Source organism: Rhagoletis zephyria, unplaced genomic scaffold (assembly GCF_001687245.7).
Source record: "Rhagoletis zephyria isolate East Lansing unplaced genomic scaffold, Rhagoletis_zephyria_1.1 Rzeph_scaffold_00413, whole genome shotgun sequence".
Classification (NCBI taxonomy): domain Eukaryota; kingdom Metazoa; phylum Arthropoda; class Insecta; order Diptera; family Tephritidae; genus Rhagoletis; species Rhagoletis zephyria.
Genome location: NW_016157497.1, coordinates 314 through 23,114, shown reverse-complemented (window position 1 = coordinate 23,114; position 22,801 = coordinate 314). Strand labels below are relative to the sequence as shown.

The 22,801-nt window shown below is 35.7% G+C and overlaps 1 protein-coding gene across 1 annotated transcript; it reads right to left on the bottom strand.

Annotated features, from left to right (window-relative positions):
* Positions 1 to 11,571: 11,571 nt before the first annotated feature.
* Positions 11,572 to 13,148, bottom strand: LOC108359574 (uncharacterized). Its single transcript, XM_017611500.1, has 2 exons — positions 12,925 to 13,148; positions 11,572 to 12,837 (listed from the first exon to the last, which is right to left on the bottom strand). The coding sequence occupies exons 1-2, from the start codon at positions 13,021 to 13,023 to the stop codon at positions 11,659 to 11,661; spliced, it is 1,278 nt and encodes a 425-aa protein (XP_017466989.1). The 5' UTR covers positions 13,024 to 13,148; the 3' UTR covers positions 11,572 to 11,658.
* Between the last annotated feature and the right edge of the window lie 9,653 nt (positions 13,149 to 22,801).

Sequence of the window (22,801 nt, the reverse complement as noted above, 5' to 3'; positions counted from 1 at the left end):
TCTTTTTAGTGCCTTATTTTGCTTTTTTTGCAAACCTAGTGCCTTTTCCTGCCTTTTTCGCTATTTTGTTTTGCCTTTTTTGCAATACCTAGTGCCATTTCCTGCCTTTTTCGCTATTTTATTTTGCCTTTTCCAGCCTATTTCGTTATTTTATTTTGCCTTTTTTATAGGTTTTTAGGTCCTAAAAATCCGTTCCCTTATTATGACATATATATCTTTGTGGAAACTTGGCTTAATAGTATTTTCAGTTAAGAACATTTTGATTCCAACATTTTCCGGACTTATAGGAATGACCGCTGAAATGCTGAAAAAACTGGCAACTTCAAAGGTGGTGGTGTACTAATTGCTTTAAGGCGTAGCTTAAGGTCGTCATTTTTTTAATTGCTCAACCACGGTACGTTAATTGACCAATTATGTGTGCCTTACCCCAACCAACGTTACTCGTTCGCATGAAATAAACTTTTTTGATAGTCCTTTTAGCCTTAATCTTACGCAAATTAATTGCATATTCAATAAGTTATCTAAATTATTAGATCTAGAGTTTGTAGACGAAAATTTGATATCTAACCTCTCTGAATGTAAGACTCCGATCTGTTATCCTGATATGCATCATAATCCCCTTATCTTTTCTTTAGAGTTTTTTGATAAGCTTCCCTTAAGGCAAAATAATAGGATTTCCTACAATTTTCGTGATGCAAATTACGACGTCTTAAAACTGGATATAAATTACGTAAATTGGTGTGATATCTTCAATTCAAAAGATGTTAATGCCCCTTATGAAACCTTTCTTTGCATTATGTCTGAAGTCTTCCCTGAGCGACAGGCTGCTACATGCGCCATATGGCAAATATACACAATACTCATCTCAAAGAGCAATACCTTAACTATGCGAAACAGTTTAATGTTCTTGATAAATTTCTTTATAACCAGTACATTAGGAGACTTGATTCTGAACTTAAAGTCAACCCAAAAGCTTTTTGGAATTTCGTACGCTCTAAGCGGGGCAGTTCTAATATTCCGACTTGCATGTACTTTAACGTTCAATCTTCGAAATATCTACCAGATACTGTGGAACTTTTTGCAAAATTTTTCAGCTTGAATTTCGCCTGTGAGAGTGATTCCATAAATCTACCACGAAACTACTGGCCGATCCAACGCCTAGATCTTGGCTTGTTGACTGTATCGACATCTGACATTACTTACGCCATGTCCACCCTAACTCCGACATTGAAATGGGATTCTGATGTTTTTTGTGCCCACTTCGTTAAACGATGTAGTCTGTCATTATGTATTCCTTTATGTCATAGGTTGAATAACCTATCACTTTCGACTGGATTATTTATTAACCCCAGTCTTTAAATCTGGAAATAGAAATGATATCACAAATTATAGGCCTATTTCGAAANGTCTTTAAATCTGGAAATAGAAATCATATCACAAATTATAGGCCTATTTCGAAACTGTCTGTCTGCTCAAAGCTATTCGAGTGATACATTTTAAACTCTCTTTTCTTGCCAAAAGAATGATTGAGCCCCACCAACATGGTTTTGTAGCTGGTCGTTCAACGGTCACTAATTTAGCTTCTTTTTCAGAATTTTGTGCTTCTTCCGTCAGAGATGGCTCGCAGGTATACACCATTTATGCGGAGTTTTCTAAAGCCTTCGATAAGGTACCACACCTAATATTGCTACACAAGTTGGAGTGTATTGGTGTTCACTCTAATATCCTAGCTTGGTTAAAGTCTTACCTTACAAATAGGACTCTGTCTGTATATATCGATGATTGTAAATCTAATCCCTTTGTTGTAACATCAGGTGTACCCCAGGGTAGCATTCTTGGTCCCCTATTGTTTGTCCTGTTTATAAACGATATTAGCTCCTGTTTCAAACACTCCAGTTTTTTATTGTATGCCGATGATTTAAAACTCTTTCGTAGAATAACGTCCTCATCTGATGTTCTCTTTCTTCAGGAAGATTTAGATCGTCTTTTAAATTGGTGTGAATATAATAAACTGTCCTTGAATGTGTTGAATGTAAAAAAGTGCCTTAAGATGCCCTTATCTAAATCTCAAAATACCCTTACTTCAAATTACTACCTCTGTTAGTGAGGGCTTGTTCGAGTTGTAATCACAACCGCAGAATTATTAAAGTATCACGTTCTGTGTGAATTTCTAGCAATGTATTATCAGTTGGGGAGTTGCCCATGTTGCCATTTTTCATCCGTACGGCAGTAATGCCGCTTTTATTACGTGCCTCGAACAGGCCCTGAATTGGTTGATCTTGGTGCTGCGTTTGACTCGAATTTTTCATTTGTAAATCATGTTTGTCACTTGCTTCCAAAAGTTTATAGTAATTTAGCATTTATTCGTAGATATGCCTATGATTTTAGAGACCCTTACACTCGGAAAGCATTATTTAATTCCTTAGTGCGATCTAAACTTGAGTATGCCTCTATTATATGGAGCCCTATTTATAATTGTCACGCTTCTAGGATTGAGCGAGTTCAAAGGGGTTTATTCGATTTGCCCTCGCTTCTCTTAACTTCTCAGATCCGATTCCTTCATATTACTCCCGGTGTAAACTAATAAATTTGCTATCGTTGGAAAATAGAAGGCGTACCCAATTACTCTTATTCGTCTTCGATCTTATCTCTGGCTCCATTGACTGCCCATCTTGAGCAGGTTACCTTTAATGTGCCTCTCAGAACTTTCCGCTCTCGCATCTCCTTTTACGTTCCTGCCGTTAAGTCTAACTACTCATCTTTTGCGCCTATTTTTCGAGGCCTTGTGGAATTTAACAACATCTCAAAGAGCTTAGATATCGACTTTTCGTTTCCAAGAAGTCTTTTTAAATTATCTCTTGAAACCTATTTTCGTAATTGTACACATACTAGTCACAGTTAATACTTTTTAGCCTACTGCTAGTCTGTAAGATTGTAAATCATAGACTGAATAAAGATGAATATGAAACTTGGTAAGGATGTTAAGGGAGGTATCCTCTAAAACATGTATAACTAAAATATATAAACAATATCATTTGAGGTATTCCCACGACAGTCGGGTCTACGTAACCAGAACGACCCAGATTATAACTGGCCAAGGACTGTCACTCCAGCAACACTCCCCAAAAACCCTTTGGGGAACTTGTATGCTGCTACAACAACAACAACAGGTATTCACAACCGTGCCGTAAGTGTAGTATTGTAGTATGTCGTAAACTTGAAACGCCTAAAATATATTAAGAGGGTTCGCAAAGTACCATCAAAGTCATATTATAAATTTTCGCAGTGTTAAAAAATAGTTGGTTGTGGTTTTAAGTTCTCTTAACATTTATTTAAGCTTTTAAAGTTTACGCTATAAAACAATACGACGCTTACGACCCCGTTGTGAGTCCCCCAACTGTGTATAAGCAGGGAACGGATTTTTAGGACCTAAAAACCTATAAAAAAGGCAAAATAAAATAACGAAATAGGCTGGAAAAGGCAAAATCAAATAGCGAAAAAGGCAGGAAAAGGCACTAGGTATTGCAAAAAAGGCAAAAAAAGGCAATACAAAATAGCGAAAAAGGCAGGAAAAGGCACTAGGTATTGCAAAAAAAGCAAAACAAGGCAATAAATAAAATTATAGTTAAAAAACTAAAAACATGCTTATATTACAACAAGAACTAAAAACTTTATAATAATATTTAGATATAGTGATTCCTTTCTAAATATGAACCACATCAGACTATAAATGGGGGTTTTACAAATACATATCTCATCAAATCAGACTTTAGATGCGGGTTTTACAAATATCTCGACTCCTGCGTCACCCTGCATTGTCCTCGAGTTCTGAGCTAAGTTTGAAGTTTCAAGTCTGTATCTTATCGGGAAGTTTGTTAAATATTGACTGCAAAGTTCCAGGACATACAAAGATACATGCATACATACATACATACATACAAGTGAAGTTAAATAAAAGCTTGTAAAAAAGACAGCAAATACGAAGAACAATCAAAAAATACATTTATTTTAGAAATGTTTATATTACAAGTAAAAAGAGTAAAACTATGAACTAGTTTCAATATATGAAAAATTTGTACTTTGAATCTCTGACTATTTTATCCTTTCGAGTTTCTAACTCATAAAGCTTTAATCTGAATAGTTGTATAACATTGAACCACAAGATGCATTTTGAAGTTTCCTGGCAGCATTTTCATTCGATTTTCGCGAAGAAAAGCCTTGAATGTACTAAATGTGCGCTCGACGTAAGTTGATACAAATGGAGCCCAAATTAAATATGGAACGTTTAAAACGTTCATATTATCAGCAATAAGGGCGTTTTCCTCGCCCTTTACAATTTTATCCACACCCCTTATTAGTTGTGTTTTTTTACAAATTATCCAGTAACTCGCCAGCAACTCTCCAGTAACTTTATTTCTAAGAATTCGCTCTCATAGAAAGAATTTGCAATAAAGTACGCGAACGCTTTTCCAGTATTAATTTACAAGTTTCATGAACAGCTGATAAATTGATTGTTTATTCGCAGCAAATTCCTAATAAAACAATATATTTTGTATTTTAATAGGTTTATTTTGTGAAATTCAACAATAAAAACCCGCAAACAGTTTCCTTATTAGTTTAAATTTCATCCAGCAACATGTGACCAGCTGTTTTTCGTACTGGCAAATTCTTGCAAGTAAAAATTTATCCAGTAAAATCCAGTAAAAACTTGCAACTTCAACTGTCATTTTTCGGTCTCTCAATTTCCCGTACTTTGCAAGTTTTTGCACGAAAACGCCAAAACATGAAAATTCGTAAAAACTTTTACTGGATTTTACTGGAAATTAGTAAAAAAAAACGCAACTATTATCTCCAAGCCTACGTGAGCTGAGAAAACGGCTTTGAATTTTTCCAACACCAATTTGGCAAGAGGTCCCTGCGCTTCTATAAGCCGCATGGGCATGTGTATATTTTTTAATCCTAAAAAAAAAATTGTAAATGCTATAATCACTTTTTTAAAGGTAGAAAAGGCAAATATCTTAAAAAAGGCAAAAAAAGGCAACATCAAATGTGTATATATGGAATCAGGGAAAGCTAAATCGTGGACAGTCTTGATCGAATGTACTCTATCTCTTTAGCAGAAAAAAGGCAAATTCCATAAAATCCGTTCCCTGTTTATAAGTTATTTGTTGTTAAAATTTCTTAAGTCGTTCCACATACTTTCATATATATAAATGCACATAACACTGTACATACTTAATACTTATACACTTTTATTTTTTTTTACCTTGTCTATACAGCGTGACGACGAATAACTGTTTCCCCGTTTTTTTTTTTTTTGAGAAATAAAAGGGTCCTTTATAGATTTTACGAAGAAAGTATTTTTGTGTTAATTTTCCACAGATTTTACTTTAGTTGTATTAATTAGTTATTAAATTTTAGGCTGTGTGCTAGTTTACCTAAATTTTAGTACCTAAACTAATATTCCACTGGGAATTTCCAGCACTGCTACAATTTAGGAAAACAGCTGCTAAAACTGTGCGAGTTCGTTCGACAACCTAAATTGTTTGTTTTGGAATTGTTGCTTTTAATAAATATATCTATAAAATGAATAATTTTGCGGTAGCTTTGGGACTATTTAACAATATAATAAATTTGCAACAGAAAAGGAGAATGTTCCATCCTGGCATCTATAAAAGAATCCGTTTGCTCTTCTGACCCTGCGAAATAATATACATCCATCGAATTACACATATACTTATCTGAATACAAAAATCAAATAAATTTATACTTACATCTTTCTGAATATTTTCTTTTTTATGCCATAGCAATGATAAAAATTATTTAAAACATCAAAAAATCGTTGTTCACTTAATCGCTCGCTCAAATATATTTGACTGTTCAATTTAGGTTGAAAAGTATGCTCGCAGAAAATCTAAATTGTCCCTATTCACTGCGTTACCGACACTTTCCAGTGATTTAGGATTTTTCTCTATTTAGGTAGCAATTTAGACGTACTCGCACACAGCCTTAATTCCTATTTACATTTGCCAGCAGTTTAAACTTTGATAGAAAACTTCATTTGGCACGCAAGTCATTTTCACGTGTATTTTTTCTTAGGCTTTGTATAAAAAAATACAAAAAGAAAAACTGTATAAGGTTGGTCGAGTGAATGGCCGTCCTAGTCACCAGTTCCGAGTCTATTCGGTTTATGAGTATGAGGCCTAAAGTTGGACAAATATGCCTATGTTTACAGAAGATATGGAATAAATTAACTCACGAAGACCTGTGTGCCAAATGAAGATTTCTCTCAAAGTTTACACTGCTGGCAAATGTAAATAAGGATTAAAAATTAAAAACTAATTAATACATCTAAAGTAAAATCTGTGGAAAATGAACAATAAAATACTTTTTTCACAAAATCTATAAAGGACCCTTTTATCTCTCAAAAAACCTGGTAACAATTATTCGTCGCCATTGACTTGTAAATTACATTGAATTGCACCCACATTTACAATAACACATGATTGCAAACTGACACATAACATGCGTTGCCATATTGTACAAAACAATACATACAAAGAAGGCAATGCTGAATACGTGCATAATACGTACATTTCTCTTATTGAAAAAATTTATATTGGGATCGATAGGGAACTTAGTCCTGCTCATAACCATAACAGACATCACTGGGTCGGCAGCCAAAGGTTAACATAAAGAAAGGGAATTCTAGTTACCTTACCCTTTCCCAAGGCTACATCACTGGGGCGATAGCCCCAGTTGGTGCACACCAAAAGGAGAATTCTATTTGGTAAGGGTTATAATACTAAAGAGCGACCGAAGGCCGCCTACGCAGAAAGGAGAATTCTACTAAGTGAAAATTCCGAATTAAAAATCCGCTTTTTTTATTCAAAATTAGTCTGGCAGCACCAAGTTTGATGTTATTTTGCTATCTTATTCATCGTTTATACGAAAACTTTAACAACAAATTATATAAGATCTACAGGGTTGATAGACAAAAAAGGTATTTTTAAAATAAGGGGTCCTATTCTACCGCCCCTCATCCCCCTTTTTCTAGAATTTGCCGTCCGTCTACTAAAATTTTCCCATGGGGTCTTCACTTTTAGAATCAAAATACCCCGCGCCCCCTAGACACCCAATTTTTTTTTCTCGGGTCGATTTTCACTCAAATTTTCCGGACGTTAATTTCGTTTTTGCCATTCTTTGGACTAAACATTTGCACCCCTATTCTGCAGCTGTTTCGTATTCGGATGTTGCTACGAATCGTAGAAATAGTATGCTGCAATTCGAATCGTATTTCGAACTTTCGAAATTCGTAACAATGCCATGCCTAAAAAAGAAAGAGTAAGCTTTTTCGCGTAATTTTGTACGAAAACAATTGTGTGTCGGAGGCGAAAAAAAAGTAGTAAATCGATGTGTGTTTGCAAGAAATATTGGTGGTGTTCATTAAAACAGATAAATTTGCCTTTCGCATATACGTATATTTTTATCCACTGNAGTAGTAAATCGATGTGTGTTTGCAAGAAATATTGGTGGTGTTCATTTAAACAGATAAATTTGCCTTTCGCATATACGTATATTTTTATCCACTGCTTTATATAAACGAGCAAAAAAAGAATCTTTGTTGCCCCTTATCGAGAAACTTGGGTTTAGTTATTTGTACAACGATTTTCAGTTGTTGTAGTCAAACGCATAACCCGAATCCAAAAACTTTAACATACACGTGTAATCAAAGGATTCAAATTTTATTTAAGATAAATGTTTCAAATTTCCTACCACTATCTTATTAATAAACTCGGTTTCACTATGCACTTTTTTGCAAATTTCAACGTGGGTGGTTATATGCACAAGAAATGTTGTACACCTTTGACATGCGGAAGCCCCTCTTTCCCGCAACACAAAAAGGAGAATTCGACTTAGTAAGGGTTGTAATCCCTAAGCGCGGCTTACTCCGCTGCTATTCCTTCAAAATAAGTAAAATCAAATAATTTTACTATAAATAAGCGCTTCATGGGTGTTTTTTAATTCCTTTCCACTTTGTTTTTCTTCATTCAGCTATCTTCGAAAAACAACTGATAACTGGCAATGCTGCACATGTTTCCGCAAGGGTTGCAGCATGTGGATTTTTCGGTTTTCGTAGCGTACCTACGAATTACGAAAATTCGGGTTCTAGAATAAAGGCCTGTATGCAGTTCTTAAGAAAAGCTAAAATTCCATACAAAATGACGTACAAGAAATGGCTAAGAAATTTTCTTAAGTCAAATTTCCTTCAGGCAGTACGCAGTTCTTAAGAAATTTGCTACGCTTTTCACTACGGTTTTCTAAAGTTTTTTGTGAAAAAAGAGCACAAGGCAACCCAGGTTTGCAACAGAAATATATGCCCGTTCCATTATTTCTTGAGGAAAGAGTGAGGCAAGAGGCTGTGAAGTATCAAAAATGTCAAAATTCCTTGGCCACACACACGAAATAATGGCCAATTTTTCTTGACCGATTTCTTGAGAGCTGCATACCAGCCTTAAGGGGGTAAATCTGACACTTCGGACTGAAGAGTTACTCCCACTGAGTGTTTCTATCTCATTTTTGATGTCATTATTGAGTTATTAGTAGGGTTCTTTTACGCGATAGTTTGTACCAGTTTGTACTAACCATAACGTTTTGGTATTCTTGTACCCAAAAAACTAGTAAGAAAGGGGAAATTTCCTTTTGAGGAGAAGTTGGTAGTTTTTACTGGATAAATTTTAGCTAGTAAGAACTTGTAAGTGAGAAAGACAGCTGATCGCATGTTGCTGGGTGAGATTGAAACTAATAAAAGAAATGTGTATGAAGTTTTTATAGTTGAAATTGACAAAATAAACCTACTTAAATATACACCCGTAAGGTTAACGCGGTGGACTTAACAATGTGCATGTTTCCAATGGCTTGGAAGAAGCTGTTATTGCATTAACTGGACTGAGAACCAGAGNTTGAAATTGACAAAATAAACCTACTTAAATATACACCCGTAAGGTTAACGCGGTGGACTTAACAATGTGCATGTTTTCAATGGCTTGGAAGAAGCTGTTATTGCATTAACTGGACTGAGAACCAGAGCTTCAGGCATAGGAAGAGTTCTGGCTTGTGTTTCAACAATTCAACCAGAAGCTGACATAGATTCGCCCATGGTTACTATGCCCGACAGCTCCGCATACCTTTGTGAATCCATTGCCATACCGCCCGCTTACTCTGCTGCTATAATTGCAAATACATCAGAATCCATAATTTTTCTCAAAATATGTAAAATTAACCAATTTTATAATAAACATGCACATGATGAGTGTTTTTTTAATTCCTTTTTCCACTTTGGTTTCCTTCATTCAGCTATCTTCGAAAAACAACTGATAGCTGGCAATGCTGCACATGTTTCCTCAAGGGTTGCAGTATGCGGATTTTTCATTTTTCGTAGCGTAGCTACAAATTACGAGTTACGAAAACTCGGGTTCTAGAATAAGGGGGTTGGTTTTTTGCGTTTTTAGTCGAAAGAATGAAAACAACAAAACTAACGTCAAATAAGAATAGAATTGTATGTACAAAACACATTCACACAAGCACAAGCACAATAAACCCTTACTATATATATTATTTTTTGCTACCTTCCACTTTTAATTTTTAGGTTATTCTCACTTTTTGTGTATTCTTTAATTTCCGTTAATTTAAATTCAATTGAGTTTGACACTTTTCAAGATTTTGCCAGCAAAAATTCTTCTGACTAACACCCCTATTCTCACTCACTCATTCGTATTCGGATTTTGCTACGAATCGTAGAAATAGTATGCTGCAATCCGAATCGTATTTTCGAACTTTCGAAATTCGTAACAATGGCATACCCATGATTCAATAATACAAGGTTGGATAACCAGGCAGTTGTCTCGCTCCCGCATTCTGCCTTAGCCTGCGTTGCTTTCTTTTTACCTTCATTTTACTAGCTCGGGATGTAACTATGTAATATTGATGCGCCTAAAAGATGCAGCGATTTCTATTCTCAAGTTATATACCTGATGACAGTACGAATGGCAATTATAATAGGGTTTTTAAACTATAATTTTATTTTATTTATAGAAACTACTACTAAAATACAAGGAGAAATATTTAGTTCGTATAAAAAGTTCAGCAGGCAACACTGCCGACATTTTCATCGATTGTTTTGTGGAAATTCATTTTTCTATTGCGGAAATTCAAGTAAGTATGCCAAAAAATCTAAAATAACGGTAATATTTTGAATTAAAACAATAACTTACATATGTATTTATTTGCAGAGTCTCAGAGTTATTCACAATTCGTATTAAAAAACTAGAGTTTTACAAGTAAAGTTACCACAAACCAAGGCGTATTTAACAAGGTGGTGTTGGCCGTATATAAGTAAAAAATTACACTAACAAATTATAAGCTGATGTCCATACTGTCATTGGTATGAGTTACAACAAACACATCATTTTGACGTAATGGCCTCCACGGCGAAAAACTCAGCTGTCGCCCCAACGCCACCTCGTTTAATACACCTTGCCACAAACCATACAATTACACTGTGGAACAAATTCAGGTTAGCAAAAGTTAGGTTGATTCTGAGAGTGAGAGGTGAAAATAGAGGCTAAATTAGACGACCCGTATCGCGGCGTTTGTTTATGTTAGTTCGGTTTTTTTTTTAATCGACCTTCGAACTTTGCAGTCAAATGCCGATTTTCAGCATATTGTTTATATGGTGTTTTGGCTATAACTCATCGACTAATTGATATTTTTTCAATCTGTTAAAGCCAAATTATTGTTAGAGACCTGTACAACAATTAAAATTACTAAAAAAATTTATTTAGAAAATTTTTGTAGTGCTTATGAAGCAAAATGTTGGAAATTTTTTTTCAAGCTTTTTGAACATATTTTCCACAAAACTAAGTCTTTTTTGCTTTCTGTTTGATCTACAATATGCTTCTCAGTTTCTTCAATAAATTTCATTTGAAAAGAAAACAATCATAATACAAAACTTGCGTTTTCCAGCTTAATATTAATTTACTTCTCATTTCTTATGTACCAATTTTTTCAGTGTTGGTTTTGAAGAAACATTGAAAAAGAAATTATAAAAAAATGGAAAAAATATAATTTTGAAGTGTTAGTTATGAAAAGTTTTAAGTAAAAGAATTAAATTAATTAAATTAATGATTTGGCCAGTTGCCGTTTAGCAGGCGGCTGTGGATCAACATCACTGCTCTCTCTAATATCTTGGTCATCGTCATCATCATCAGAAAGGTCGATAATTTCGTCCAACAGATATTCTGGAATTTCATCTTTGTCTTCCCCTTCTTCCTCTTTTTCCTCATCTTCCTCTTCATCAAAGGTGTTTTTATACCACCAATAAATTTCAGCGAGTATTGCATCTGGAGATGTCTCTCCTCTGTACCTGAAACGAAAAGTTTTCAATCGTTAACATGTTTAAATTGTGCACTCTGACAAAGATATTAGAAAAATCTAGGAATTCAAAATATGCACACTCTATAGTTACCTTATTTCAAATGGAAGCGCAGTTTGGTGATAACGTTCGCCTTGCTCATCAGATTCAGTTGGCAACTGTTGAGCGAGTTGATCAAGATGCTGATGCAAGAGATGAATTTTGTACGACATATTAACCCCAATTTAATCGGAAGCTGCCAACATGTTTGCAACAGATTGCCTGTAGGTGTCTTTGTGTTCTTTACCCAAAAGTCCTTTAATGACTGCTTTCAATGCGAGCCATGCATTTAATTCTCGGTCTGTCAGAACTTGGTCAAAATCTTGACGACTCATTAGTTTCCGTATGTCGGGACCATTAACAACCCCTTCCTGAATTTTGGCGTTACTTAGTCTTGGGAAAATGTCTTTTAAGCGGTTGAATACTGCTGGTCTTTTTGCGATAAATTTCAAAAAAATTTTAGCAATGCCTAGTTTAATGTGGAGCAACGGCAACAAAATTTTCATTTCAGGAACAAGACTTTCGTGTAGCCTATTGTCTTGAGGCCATTTCCGTCTAATGCGACTATTCCAGTTATGCTGTTTGTACTGGTTTCTTCCTTTAATACCTTCTCTGTAGCTTGAATCCCAATCGCACAAAAAACACGGATTTTTTTGACGGCCAGATGCTGTTAAGCCTGTAATCAATGAAACTATTTTGAGGTCGCAGCAAATGCGCCACTGGTGTTCGTTATATTTGACTACTTCCAGAATGTGTTTCAAATTATCGAAATTTTCACTAGTGTCAGTGCTATACGCAATTGGAACAGAAGGCATTCTATTCGTCTTGTGCAAAAGCACAACTTTTAAGCTGATTAGTGAACTATCGATGAATAAACGCCAATCATCTTTTTTATAGGTTAACCCTATCGTCTCCATTAACTTTTCGTTATCGTTGCAATAAGCGAAATTTTTTGCATCATTCACATTGAAGAACTTTTCTAACTCTTTTTGGCGTTTTCGATATGCTGTTACTTTGGTACCTTTCACCAGCAAATTATTTCCTTTCAAAAATGAAGCCAGTTGTTCTGATTTTTTCTGAGTCAAATACAAAATTGCAACAATTGCATCCAATTGCTTTTGTGTGACTAGGATTGGGTCCTTTGATGTTTCATAGGATGTACCTTCACCAGGGTCGTATTCTGAGAAGAAATGCATGGATATAGCAGCGACGGCTGTATTACTGATATCTGTTTGAAGATCAATACTTCGGTATGTTGATACTGGAACGAATTCTGAGTGCGGTAATGGTAATTGGACACTTGGCACTGCTACATAAGTTTTATTCTTTGCTTTCCTTCTATTCAAAGTTTTATGGTAGTTGATNTGCGGTAATGGTAATTGGACACTTGGCACTGCTACATAAGTTTTATTCTTTGCTTTCCTTCTATTCAAAGCTTTATGGTAGTTGATACATCCATAGCAATTTTCTTGTTGATGCGGGCTGTTGTCTAACCACATCATTGGTATATCAAAAGGCATAGCCTTCTTCTTTTCAGTTTTCCATTGCATAACACTTGAATAGCAATTAAAGCAAACTTTTTTAGGGGCATAGTTTACGTCAGTGATAAACTCTTGCGAGAAATATTGTTTATAGGCTTCCAAAAAACAATCACTTGCATTGCCACATTTTTCATCGCTTGAAATTTTACATTTTGGTTCCGACATTTTTAATACAATATATATTATACAATGTTGTTTTTGTTATTTTTATGAAACCGATGCACTTAACTTAAATCACTCACAAAATTAAATAAGTTCCAAAAAAATTAATAGCGAATTTTATCACGACCGAGCGAAAATTAAAAGACATCAGCTTCGGCTGAGTTTCGAGTCCTAACTGAATCTTTATTTTTGATATTAGTTCGCTTGTACGAAATAAATAAAAATCGCTACATGTGCGGTGGTTGGAAACAAAAAAGAGGAAGACGAGGAAAAAGAGGAAGAAGGGGAAGAAATTTATCGGTCGATTAAAAAAAAATTCGAACTAACATAAACAAACGCCGCGAACGGGTCTTCTAATTTAGCCTCTATTTTCACCCCTCACTCTCAGAATCGACCTAACTTTTGCTAACCTGAATTTGTTCCACAGTGTTATTGTATCCTACCATTTCAAACCCCACTACATGCATACGATGACGAAAATCTTCAGACATATGAAGAAGACTCGAAAATGCCAGAGACAACATACGGAAAATGGTTTAGAAGAAATAAAGAGGATACTGTCCGCATCCGTTGGGTTTTAAGCAGATGCGCAAGCGATATGTAATAGAAAACATTACCAAAAATAAAATAAAAAATATAAAAATAAAATAAAAAATATAAAAATAAAATAAAGCAAATGTAATTCAAGTTAAGCTGTTAATGATATAATTTTTAAATGTAACTAATATAATTATTAACAAGACTGATTGCAGAAAACAGTAGAAAACATTCCCAAAATTTTACANCAGTAGAAAACATTACCAAAAATTTACATGTTTAAAAAACCAAATGTAATTAAATTACGNGTTTTAAGCAGATGCGCAAGCGATATGTAATAGAAAACATTACCAAAAATAAAATAAAAAATATAAAAATAAAATAAAAAATATAAAAATAAAATAAAGCAAATGTAATTCAAGTTAAGCTGTTAATGATATAATTTTTAAATGTAACTAATATAATTATTAACAAGACTGATTGCAGAAAACAGTAGAAAACATTACCAAAAATTTACATGTTTAAAAAACCAAATGTAATTAAATTACGATATTGAAGATATATTTTTTAAATGTAACCACTATAATAATCAACAGACTGATTGCAAAAAAGTACAAAACGTTAAAATTAAATTTTAATTAAAAAACCAAATGTAATTAAATTACGATATTGAAGATATATTTTTTAAATGTAACCACTATAATAATCAACAGACTGATTGCAAAAAAGTACAAAACGTTAAAATTAAATTTTAATTAAAAAACCAAATGTAATTAAATTAGGATACTCAAAATCTTATTTAATAACGATAAATGTAATTAAATTACGATACTGAAGACATATTTTTTAAATGTAACCAATATTATGATTAAGAAGACTGATTGTAAAAAAAGTACAAAACATTAAAAATAAATTTTTATTACAAAACCAAATGTAATTAAATTAGGATACTCAAGATCTTACTTTTTAATGTAACCAATATAATTATTAGCAAGACTGATTGGAGAAAAAAGTAGAAAACATTACTAAAAAATTGAGATTTGTAAAAAACCAAATATAATTGAATTCAAGATATTTAATATGTAATTTTTAAATGCAACAAATATAATTTTTAATAGATTAATTTATATGCATTATATCAATTCCGTCATTACTATTTGTATATTTCTTCATATAGTCCCTTCGAATAAAGGATTTGTTTGAATTCCATTAATTTTGTTTAATATATACTAGAATTTCATTGCAACCATGGTTTATTTTGAATATTTGGGAATATTTGTCGATACGATTTTCTTTGGTCAGAATTTTACGTAAATATTCATTTATTTCATTTTAATATCTATATGGCATATTTATTATACCATAAAAAAGTTAATTCATTGTCTATTGTGTAGATAAGTGGAATCCTCTTCATATATTTAATTAAATTAAAAAAAAAAAAAACATTTCAGCACTACCACACTATTTATCCTACTAACTTATCACAAAAGGGGATAAAATGGTTACCCGCTTTCTGTTTCCTTCTCAAATGCAACCTTACAAGGCAGTCGATTGACACAAATGTCCATATTTATCCAACCTTGTATTATTGAATCATGGGCATGCCTAAAAACGAACGAGTACGCTTTTTTGCGTAATTTTGTACGAANCACAAAAGGGGATAAAATGGTTACCCGCTTTCTGTTTCCTTCTCAAATGCAACCTTACAAGGCAGTCGATTGACACAAATGTCCATATTTATCCAACCTTGTATTATTGAATCATGGGCATGCCTAAAAACGAACGAGTACGCTTTTTTGCGTAATTTTGTACGAAAAAACTTCTGTGTCGGAGGAGAGATAAAAGACGTAAATCGATGTGTGTTTGCAGGAAATATTAGTGTTGTTCATTTAAACAGATAAATTTGTCCTTCGCATTTAAGTATATTTTTATCCACTGCTTTATATAAACGAGTAAAACAGAATATTTGTTGCCCCTGATCGAGAAACTTGGGTCCGGTTTAGTTATTTGTACAAAGATTTTCAGTTGTTGTGTCCAAACGCATAATCCGAATCCAAAAACTTTAACATCACGTGTAATCAAAGCATTAAAATTTTATTCAAAATACGTAAAATCAAACAATTTTACTATAAATAAGCGCTTCATGAGTGTTTTTTTAATTCCTTTCCACATTGTTTTCCTTCATTCAGACATCTTCGAAAAACAACTGATAGCTGGCAATGCTGCATATGTTTCCGGGTTGCAGCATGTGGATTTTTCGTTTTTCGTAGCGTAGCTACGAATTACGAATTACGAAAATTCGGGTTCTAGAATATGGGGTAAATCTAACTACTTCGGACTGAAGAGTCACTCCCACTGAGTGTTGCTATCTCATTTTTTCTGTCATTATTGAGCTATTAATAGCGTTCTTGTACGCGATAGTTTGTACCAGTTTGTACTAACCATAACGTTTTGGTGTTTTTGTACCCAAAAAACTAGTAAGAAAGGGGAAATTGAGAGCGCAAAGTGACATTTCTTTTTGAGGAGAGGTTGCTAGTTTTTACTGGATAAATTTTTGATAGGAAGAACTTGTAAGTGAGAAAAACAGCTGATCGCATGTTGCTGGGTGAGATTGAAACTAATAAAAGAAATGTTTATGAAGTTTTTATAGCTGAAATTGACAAAATAAACCTACTTAAATATACACCCGTTAGGTTAAGGTGGTGGACCTAACAAAGTGCATGTTTTCAGTGGCTTGGAAGAAGCTGTTATTGCATTAACTGGATTGAGAACCAGAGCTTCAGGCATAGGAGGAGTTCTGGCTTGTGGTTCAACAATTCAACCAGAAGCTGACATAGATGCGCCCATGGTTACTATGCTCGACAGCTCCGCATACCTTTGTGAATTAACCAATTTTACAATAAACAAGCACATGATGAGTGTTTTTTTAATTCCTTTCCACTTTGTTTTCCTTCATTCAGATATCTTCGAAAAACAACTGATAGCTGGCAATGCTGCATATGTTTCCGCAAGGGTTGCAGCATGTGGATTTTTCATTTTTCGTAGCGTAGCTACGAATTACGAATTACGAAAATTCGGGTTCTAGAATAAGGGGGTTAATCATTAAAAGGGTCTTTCATTAATTAAGTAGAGTACAAAGGATTCAGTGGCCGGTGCACTTTTGTCCCAGGAGGAAGAATAGCTAACAGTTGCATTAATATACAAAGGAGATTGTTAGGAGATTGTTCTGATCCATTTAGCTTAAATGATAAAATGTAACCTCCCTCTTTTTAAGGGCCTCCATTTCACTAGATATTCCACGACATCCTCTTTAGCTCCTTTTACAAGGCCTCGACCAATGTCTGGCCTTTCGCTCATGCATTCCACCAGTTTTTCGTATTGCGAGCGATTTGTTGTGATCTTCGATATGTTAATTTTGTAAACACTTAATAATACATTTGTTTTTCTATTCATACATCAACTTACATATACATAGTTACATATTTTTGCGTTTACACACTATTTTATTGACATTTTAAAACAATTAAAAATAAATTTAAAAATGACAGTTAGTACGTCGGATTCCGGCATACCAACATTACGAATTTCGAAGATAGCCTACAAATTTCGAAATTACGATACCACAACGCGGATTTCAGCATACCAATTTTACGATTCGCAGCAAAATCGAAACTACGACGGATTATAGCATATGGGTGATAATATTGTTTTATTAAGAACTAGCTGCGAATAAATAAGAGATTAATCAGCTGTTCGTAAAACTTGCAAATTATTACTGGTTTTTCGTTCTTGTACTTTTGTGCTATAAGAGCGAATTTTCAGAAATTAAATTACTGAAAAATTACTGGCAAGTTACTGGACAATTTGTAAAAGAATACAACTATTAAGGAACTCTTTTTGGACTAAATTTGACTACTTCGGACATTTTCTGACTATTTCTGGGAGATAAGGAACGCAACTATAGAATCATGGTTGGATAGGATATCAACTTGAGAACTATGAATTTCTCCAAGGTTGGAGAAATATTTTGTTGGTATTGGGATGCATGAAGTCGAAATCGTTGATAATAATAATTGGGTTCCAATAATATTAATATTTTCTAAACTAAGTAACCGATTAAAAAAGTAATGATATCAAAATAGACAATTAATCTATCTTTAAGTTGATATATAAAATGTGTTTGCTTGCTTATATATTTAAGCCATATTAAAAAACAAATAAAATGTTATAATTTTTCCATAAAATAACCTTTTTTTGAAAAAAGTGCATAATCAATGCTAAAGACATATATATCATACCCGACCAAGGGTTGTTGTTTCGGCGATCTAACCCCGTTTAGGTCGGCGAAGTATCTCAGAAGTTGTTCGTCCATAGGGCTACATTCGTTACGTTTTCTTCTACTCAGGCATGGGCGTAGCCAGGTAAGGACAGGGGGGTGCTCGAGCCTCCCCCCCTAACTTTCAAATTTTCCTTATATATATAAATTAGTACTCTGAAATGCCAGCTTAATAGGGTCGAGCCCCCCCTAAATTTCATTCTGGCTACGCCGATGTACTCAGGGCTGGCATCGGGTCAAACCCAGGGCCAGAAACCTACACCTGCTGTGTATGCCACAACTCCACCTCAGCCAAGTGCAATACTTGCGGGGGGTGGAGCCACCTCAGAGTCTGCTCAGGACTACGGACACATCGGCAGTGGACCACTTCTTTTGTCCCACACAAACACCACAGCACAACAAAATAACACAATAGACCACACCACAAAGGCTACAGACCACAGAACACACACAACCACACCACCACCCATACGCCGCCGCCAACAACTCCTGGTTCCTCCTACAATCTGCACGGTATGTCAGACCAGGATATTCCGTAATGTGAGATCAGTCAAGTGCAACACCTGCCTTGGCTGGTGCCACTTTAGGGCATGCTCAGGTCTGCGCACCACGCGAGATTGGACGAGGAACTTCGAGGGCCCGTGTTGCACTGCTCGGTCGCAGACCTCAACTGCGACGTCTCCCGCCACCACCACAGGGCGGCAACCACCTCAGCAGCGCACACAGCCAACTGCGGCACGACCACACACATCTCTCACACCCCGCATTACCACACGTCTCCCGAACCGCATGAAGCTCCTTCAATTTAACTGCAACAGGCTTCAGAGCAAGATCGAGGAGATAACCGTCTTTATGGGAAGGCATGGCATATTGATAACTGCGGTCCAAGAGACGAAGTTGCGCAGCAATTCAACACTTTTTAATGTTGCCGGGTACAACGTGCACCGTCGAGATCGCGAGCGGGATAATGGTGGCGGCTTGGAGTTCATCACGCACCACACCGTACAGTATCGTCTTATTGAAGCAGACATCGACCGCAGGGATACCACCCTAGAATGTCAGGGCATTGCTATCCGGTCAGGCGATGTTCAGCTCGAAATATTCAACGTATACATACCCCCTGNATGCCTAAAAACGAACGAGTACGCTTTTTTGCGTAATTTTGTACGAAAAAACTTCTGTGTCGGAGGAGAGATAAAAGACGTAAATCGATGTGTGTTTGCAGGAAATATTAGTGGTGTTCATTTAAACAGATAAATTTGTCCTTCGCATTTAAGTATATTTTTATCCACTGCTTTATATAAACGAGTAAAACAGAATATTTGTTGCCCCTGATCGAGAAACTTGGGTCCGGTTTAGTTATTTGTACAAAGATTTTCAGTTGTTGTGTCCAAACGCATAATCCGAATCCAAAAACTTTAACATCACGTGTAATCAAAGCATTAAAATTTTATTCAAAATACGTAAAATCAAACAATTTTACTATAAATAAGCGCTTCATGAGTGTTTTTTTAATTCCTTTCCACATTGTTTTCCTTCATTCAGACATCTTCGAAAAACAACTGATAGCTGGCAATGCTGCATATGTTTCCGGGTTGCAGCATGTGGATTTTTCGTTTTTCGTAGCGTAGCTACGAATTACGAATTACGAAAATTCGGGTTCTAGAATATGGGGTAAATCTAACTACTTCGGACTGAAGAGTCACTCCCACTGAGTGTTGCTATCTCATTTTTTCTGTCATTATTGAGCTATTAGTAGCGTTCTTGTACGCGATAGTTTGTACCAGTTTGTACTAACCATAACGTTTTGGTGTTTTTGTACCCAAAAAACTAGTAAGAAAGGGGAAATTGAGAGCGCAAAGTGACATTTCTTTTTGAGGAGAGGTTGCTAGTTTTTACTGGATAAATTTTTGATAGGAAGAACTTGTAAGTGAGAAAAACAGCTGATCGCATGTTGCTGGGTGAGATTGAAACTAATAAAAGAAATGTTTATGAAGTTTTTATAGCTGAAATTGACAAAATAAACCTACTTAAATATACACCCGTTAGGTTAAGGTGGTGGACCTAACAAAGTGCATGTTTTCAGTGGCTTGGAAGAAGCTGTTATTGCATTAACTGGATTGAGAACCAGAGCTTCAGGCATAGGAGGAGTTCTGGCTTGTGGTTCAACAATTCAACCAGAAGCTGACATAGATGCGCCCATGGTTACTATGCTCGACAGCTCCGCATACCTTTGTGAATTAACCAATTTTACAATAAACAAGCACATGATGAGTGTTTTTTTAATTCCTTTCCACTTTGTTTTCCTTCATTCAGATATCTTCGAAAAACAACTGATAGCTGGCAATGCTGCATATGTTTCCGCAAGGGTTGCAGCATGTGGATTTTTCATTTTTCGTAGCGTAGCTACGAATTACGAATTACGAAAATTCGGGTTCTAGAATAAGGGGGTTAATCATTAAAAGGGCCTTTCATTAATTAAGTAGAGTACAAAGGATTCAGTGGCCGGTGCACTTTTGTCCCAGGAGGAAGAATAGCTAACAGTTGCATTAATATACAAAGGAGATTGTTAGGAGATTGTTCTGATCCATTTAGCTTAAATGATAAAATGTAACCTCCCTCTTTTTAAGGGCCTCCATTTCACTAGATATTCCACGACATCCTCTTTAGCTCCTTTTACAAGGCCTCGACCAATGTCTGGCCTTTCGCTCATGCATTCCACCAGTTTTTCGTATTGCGAGCGATTTGTTGTGATCTTCGATATGTTAATTTTGTAAACACTTAATAATACATTTGTTTTTCTATTCATACATCAACTTACATATACATAGTTACATATTTTTGCGTTTACACACTATTTTATTGACATTTTAAAACAATTAAAAATAAATTTAAAAATGACAGTTAGTACGTCGGATTCCGGCATACCAACATTACGAATTTCGAAGATAGCCTACAAATTTCGAAATTACGATACCACAACGCGGATTTCAGCATACCAATTTTACGATTCGCAGCAAAATCGAAACTACGACGGATTATAGCATATGGGTGATAATATTGTTTTATTAAGAACTAGCTGCGAATAAATAAGAGATTAATCAGCTGTTCGTAAAACTTGCAAATTATTACTGGTTTTTCGTTCTTGTACTTTTGTGCTATAAGAGCGAATTTTCAGAAATTAAATTACTGAAAAATTACTGGCAAGTTACTGGACAATTTGTAAAAGAATACAACTATTAAGGAACTCTTTTTGGACTAAATTTGACTACTTCGGACATTTTCTGACTATTTCTGGGAGATAAGGAACGCAACTATAGAATCATGGTTGGATAGGATATCAACTTGAGAACTATGAATTTCTCCAAGGTTGGAGAAATATTTTGTTGGTATTGGGATGCATGAAGTCGAAATCGTTGATAATAATAATTGGGTTCCAATAATATTAATATTTTCTAAACTAAGTAACCGATTAAAAAAGTAATGATATCAAAATAGACAATTAATCTATCTTTAAGTTGATATATAAAATGTGTTTGCTTGCTTATATATTTAAGCCATATTAAAAAACAAATAAAATGTTATAATTTTTCCATAAAATAACCTTTTTTTGAAAAAAGTGCATAATCAATGCTAAAGACATATATATCATACCCGACCAAGGGTTGTTGTTTCGGCGATCTAACCCCGTTTAGGTCGGCGAAGTATCTCAGAAGTTGTTCGTCCATAGGGCTACATTCGTTACGTTTTCTTCTACTCAGGCATGGGCGTAGCCAGGTAAGGACAGGGGGGTGCTCGAGCCTCCCCCCCTAACTTTCAAATTTTCCTTATATATATAAATTAGTACTCTGAAATGCCAGCTTAATAGGGTCGAGCCCCCCCTAAATTTCATTCTGGCTACGCCGATGTACTCAGGGCTGGCATCGGGTCAAACCCAGGGCCAGAAACCTACACCTGCTGTGTATGCCACAACTCCACCTCAGCCAAGTGCAATACTTGCGGGGGGTGGAGCCACCTCAGAGTCTGCTCAGGACTACGGACACATCGGCAGTGGACCACTTCTTTTGTCCCACACAAACACCACAGCACAACAAAATAACACAATAGACCACACCACAAAGGCTACAGACCACAGAACACACACAACCACACCACCACCCATACGCCGCCGCCAACAACTCCTGGTTCCTCCTACAATCTGCACGGTATGTCAGACCAGGATATTCCGTAATGTGAGATCAGTCAAGTGCAACACCTGCCTTGGCTGGTGCCACTTTAGGGCATGCTCAGGTCTGCGCACCACGCGAGATTGGACGAGGAACTTCGAGGGCCCGTGTTGCACTGCTCGGTCGCAGACCTCAACTGCGACGTCTCCCGCCACCACCACAGGGCGGCAACCACCTCAGCAGCGCACACAGCCAACTGCGGCACGACCACACACATCTCTCACACCCCGCATTACCACACGTCTCCCGAACCGCATGAAGCTCCTTCAATTTAACTGCAACAGGCTTCAGAGCAAGATCGAGGAGATAACCGTCTTCATGGGAAGGCATGGCATATTGATAACTGCGGTCCAAGAGACGAAGTTGCGCAGCAATTCAACACTTTTTAATGTTGCCGGGTACAACGTGCACCGTCGAGATCGCGAGCGGGATAATGGTGGCGGCTTAGCGTTCATCACGCACCACACCGTGCAGTATCGTCTTATCGAAGCAGACATCGACCGCAGGGATACCACCCTAGAATGTC

What these genes read in the sequence shown, in the direction of transcription:
- LOC108359574 (XM_017611500.1), bottom strand. Translation starts at nt 13,023, where the DNA reads ATGCAATGGAAAACTGAAAAGAAGAAGGCTATGCCTTTTGATATACCA.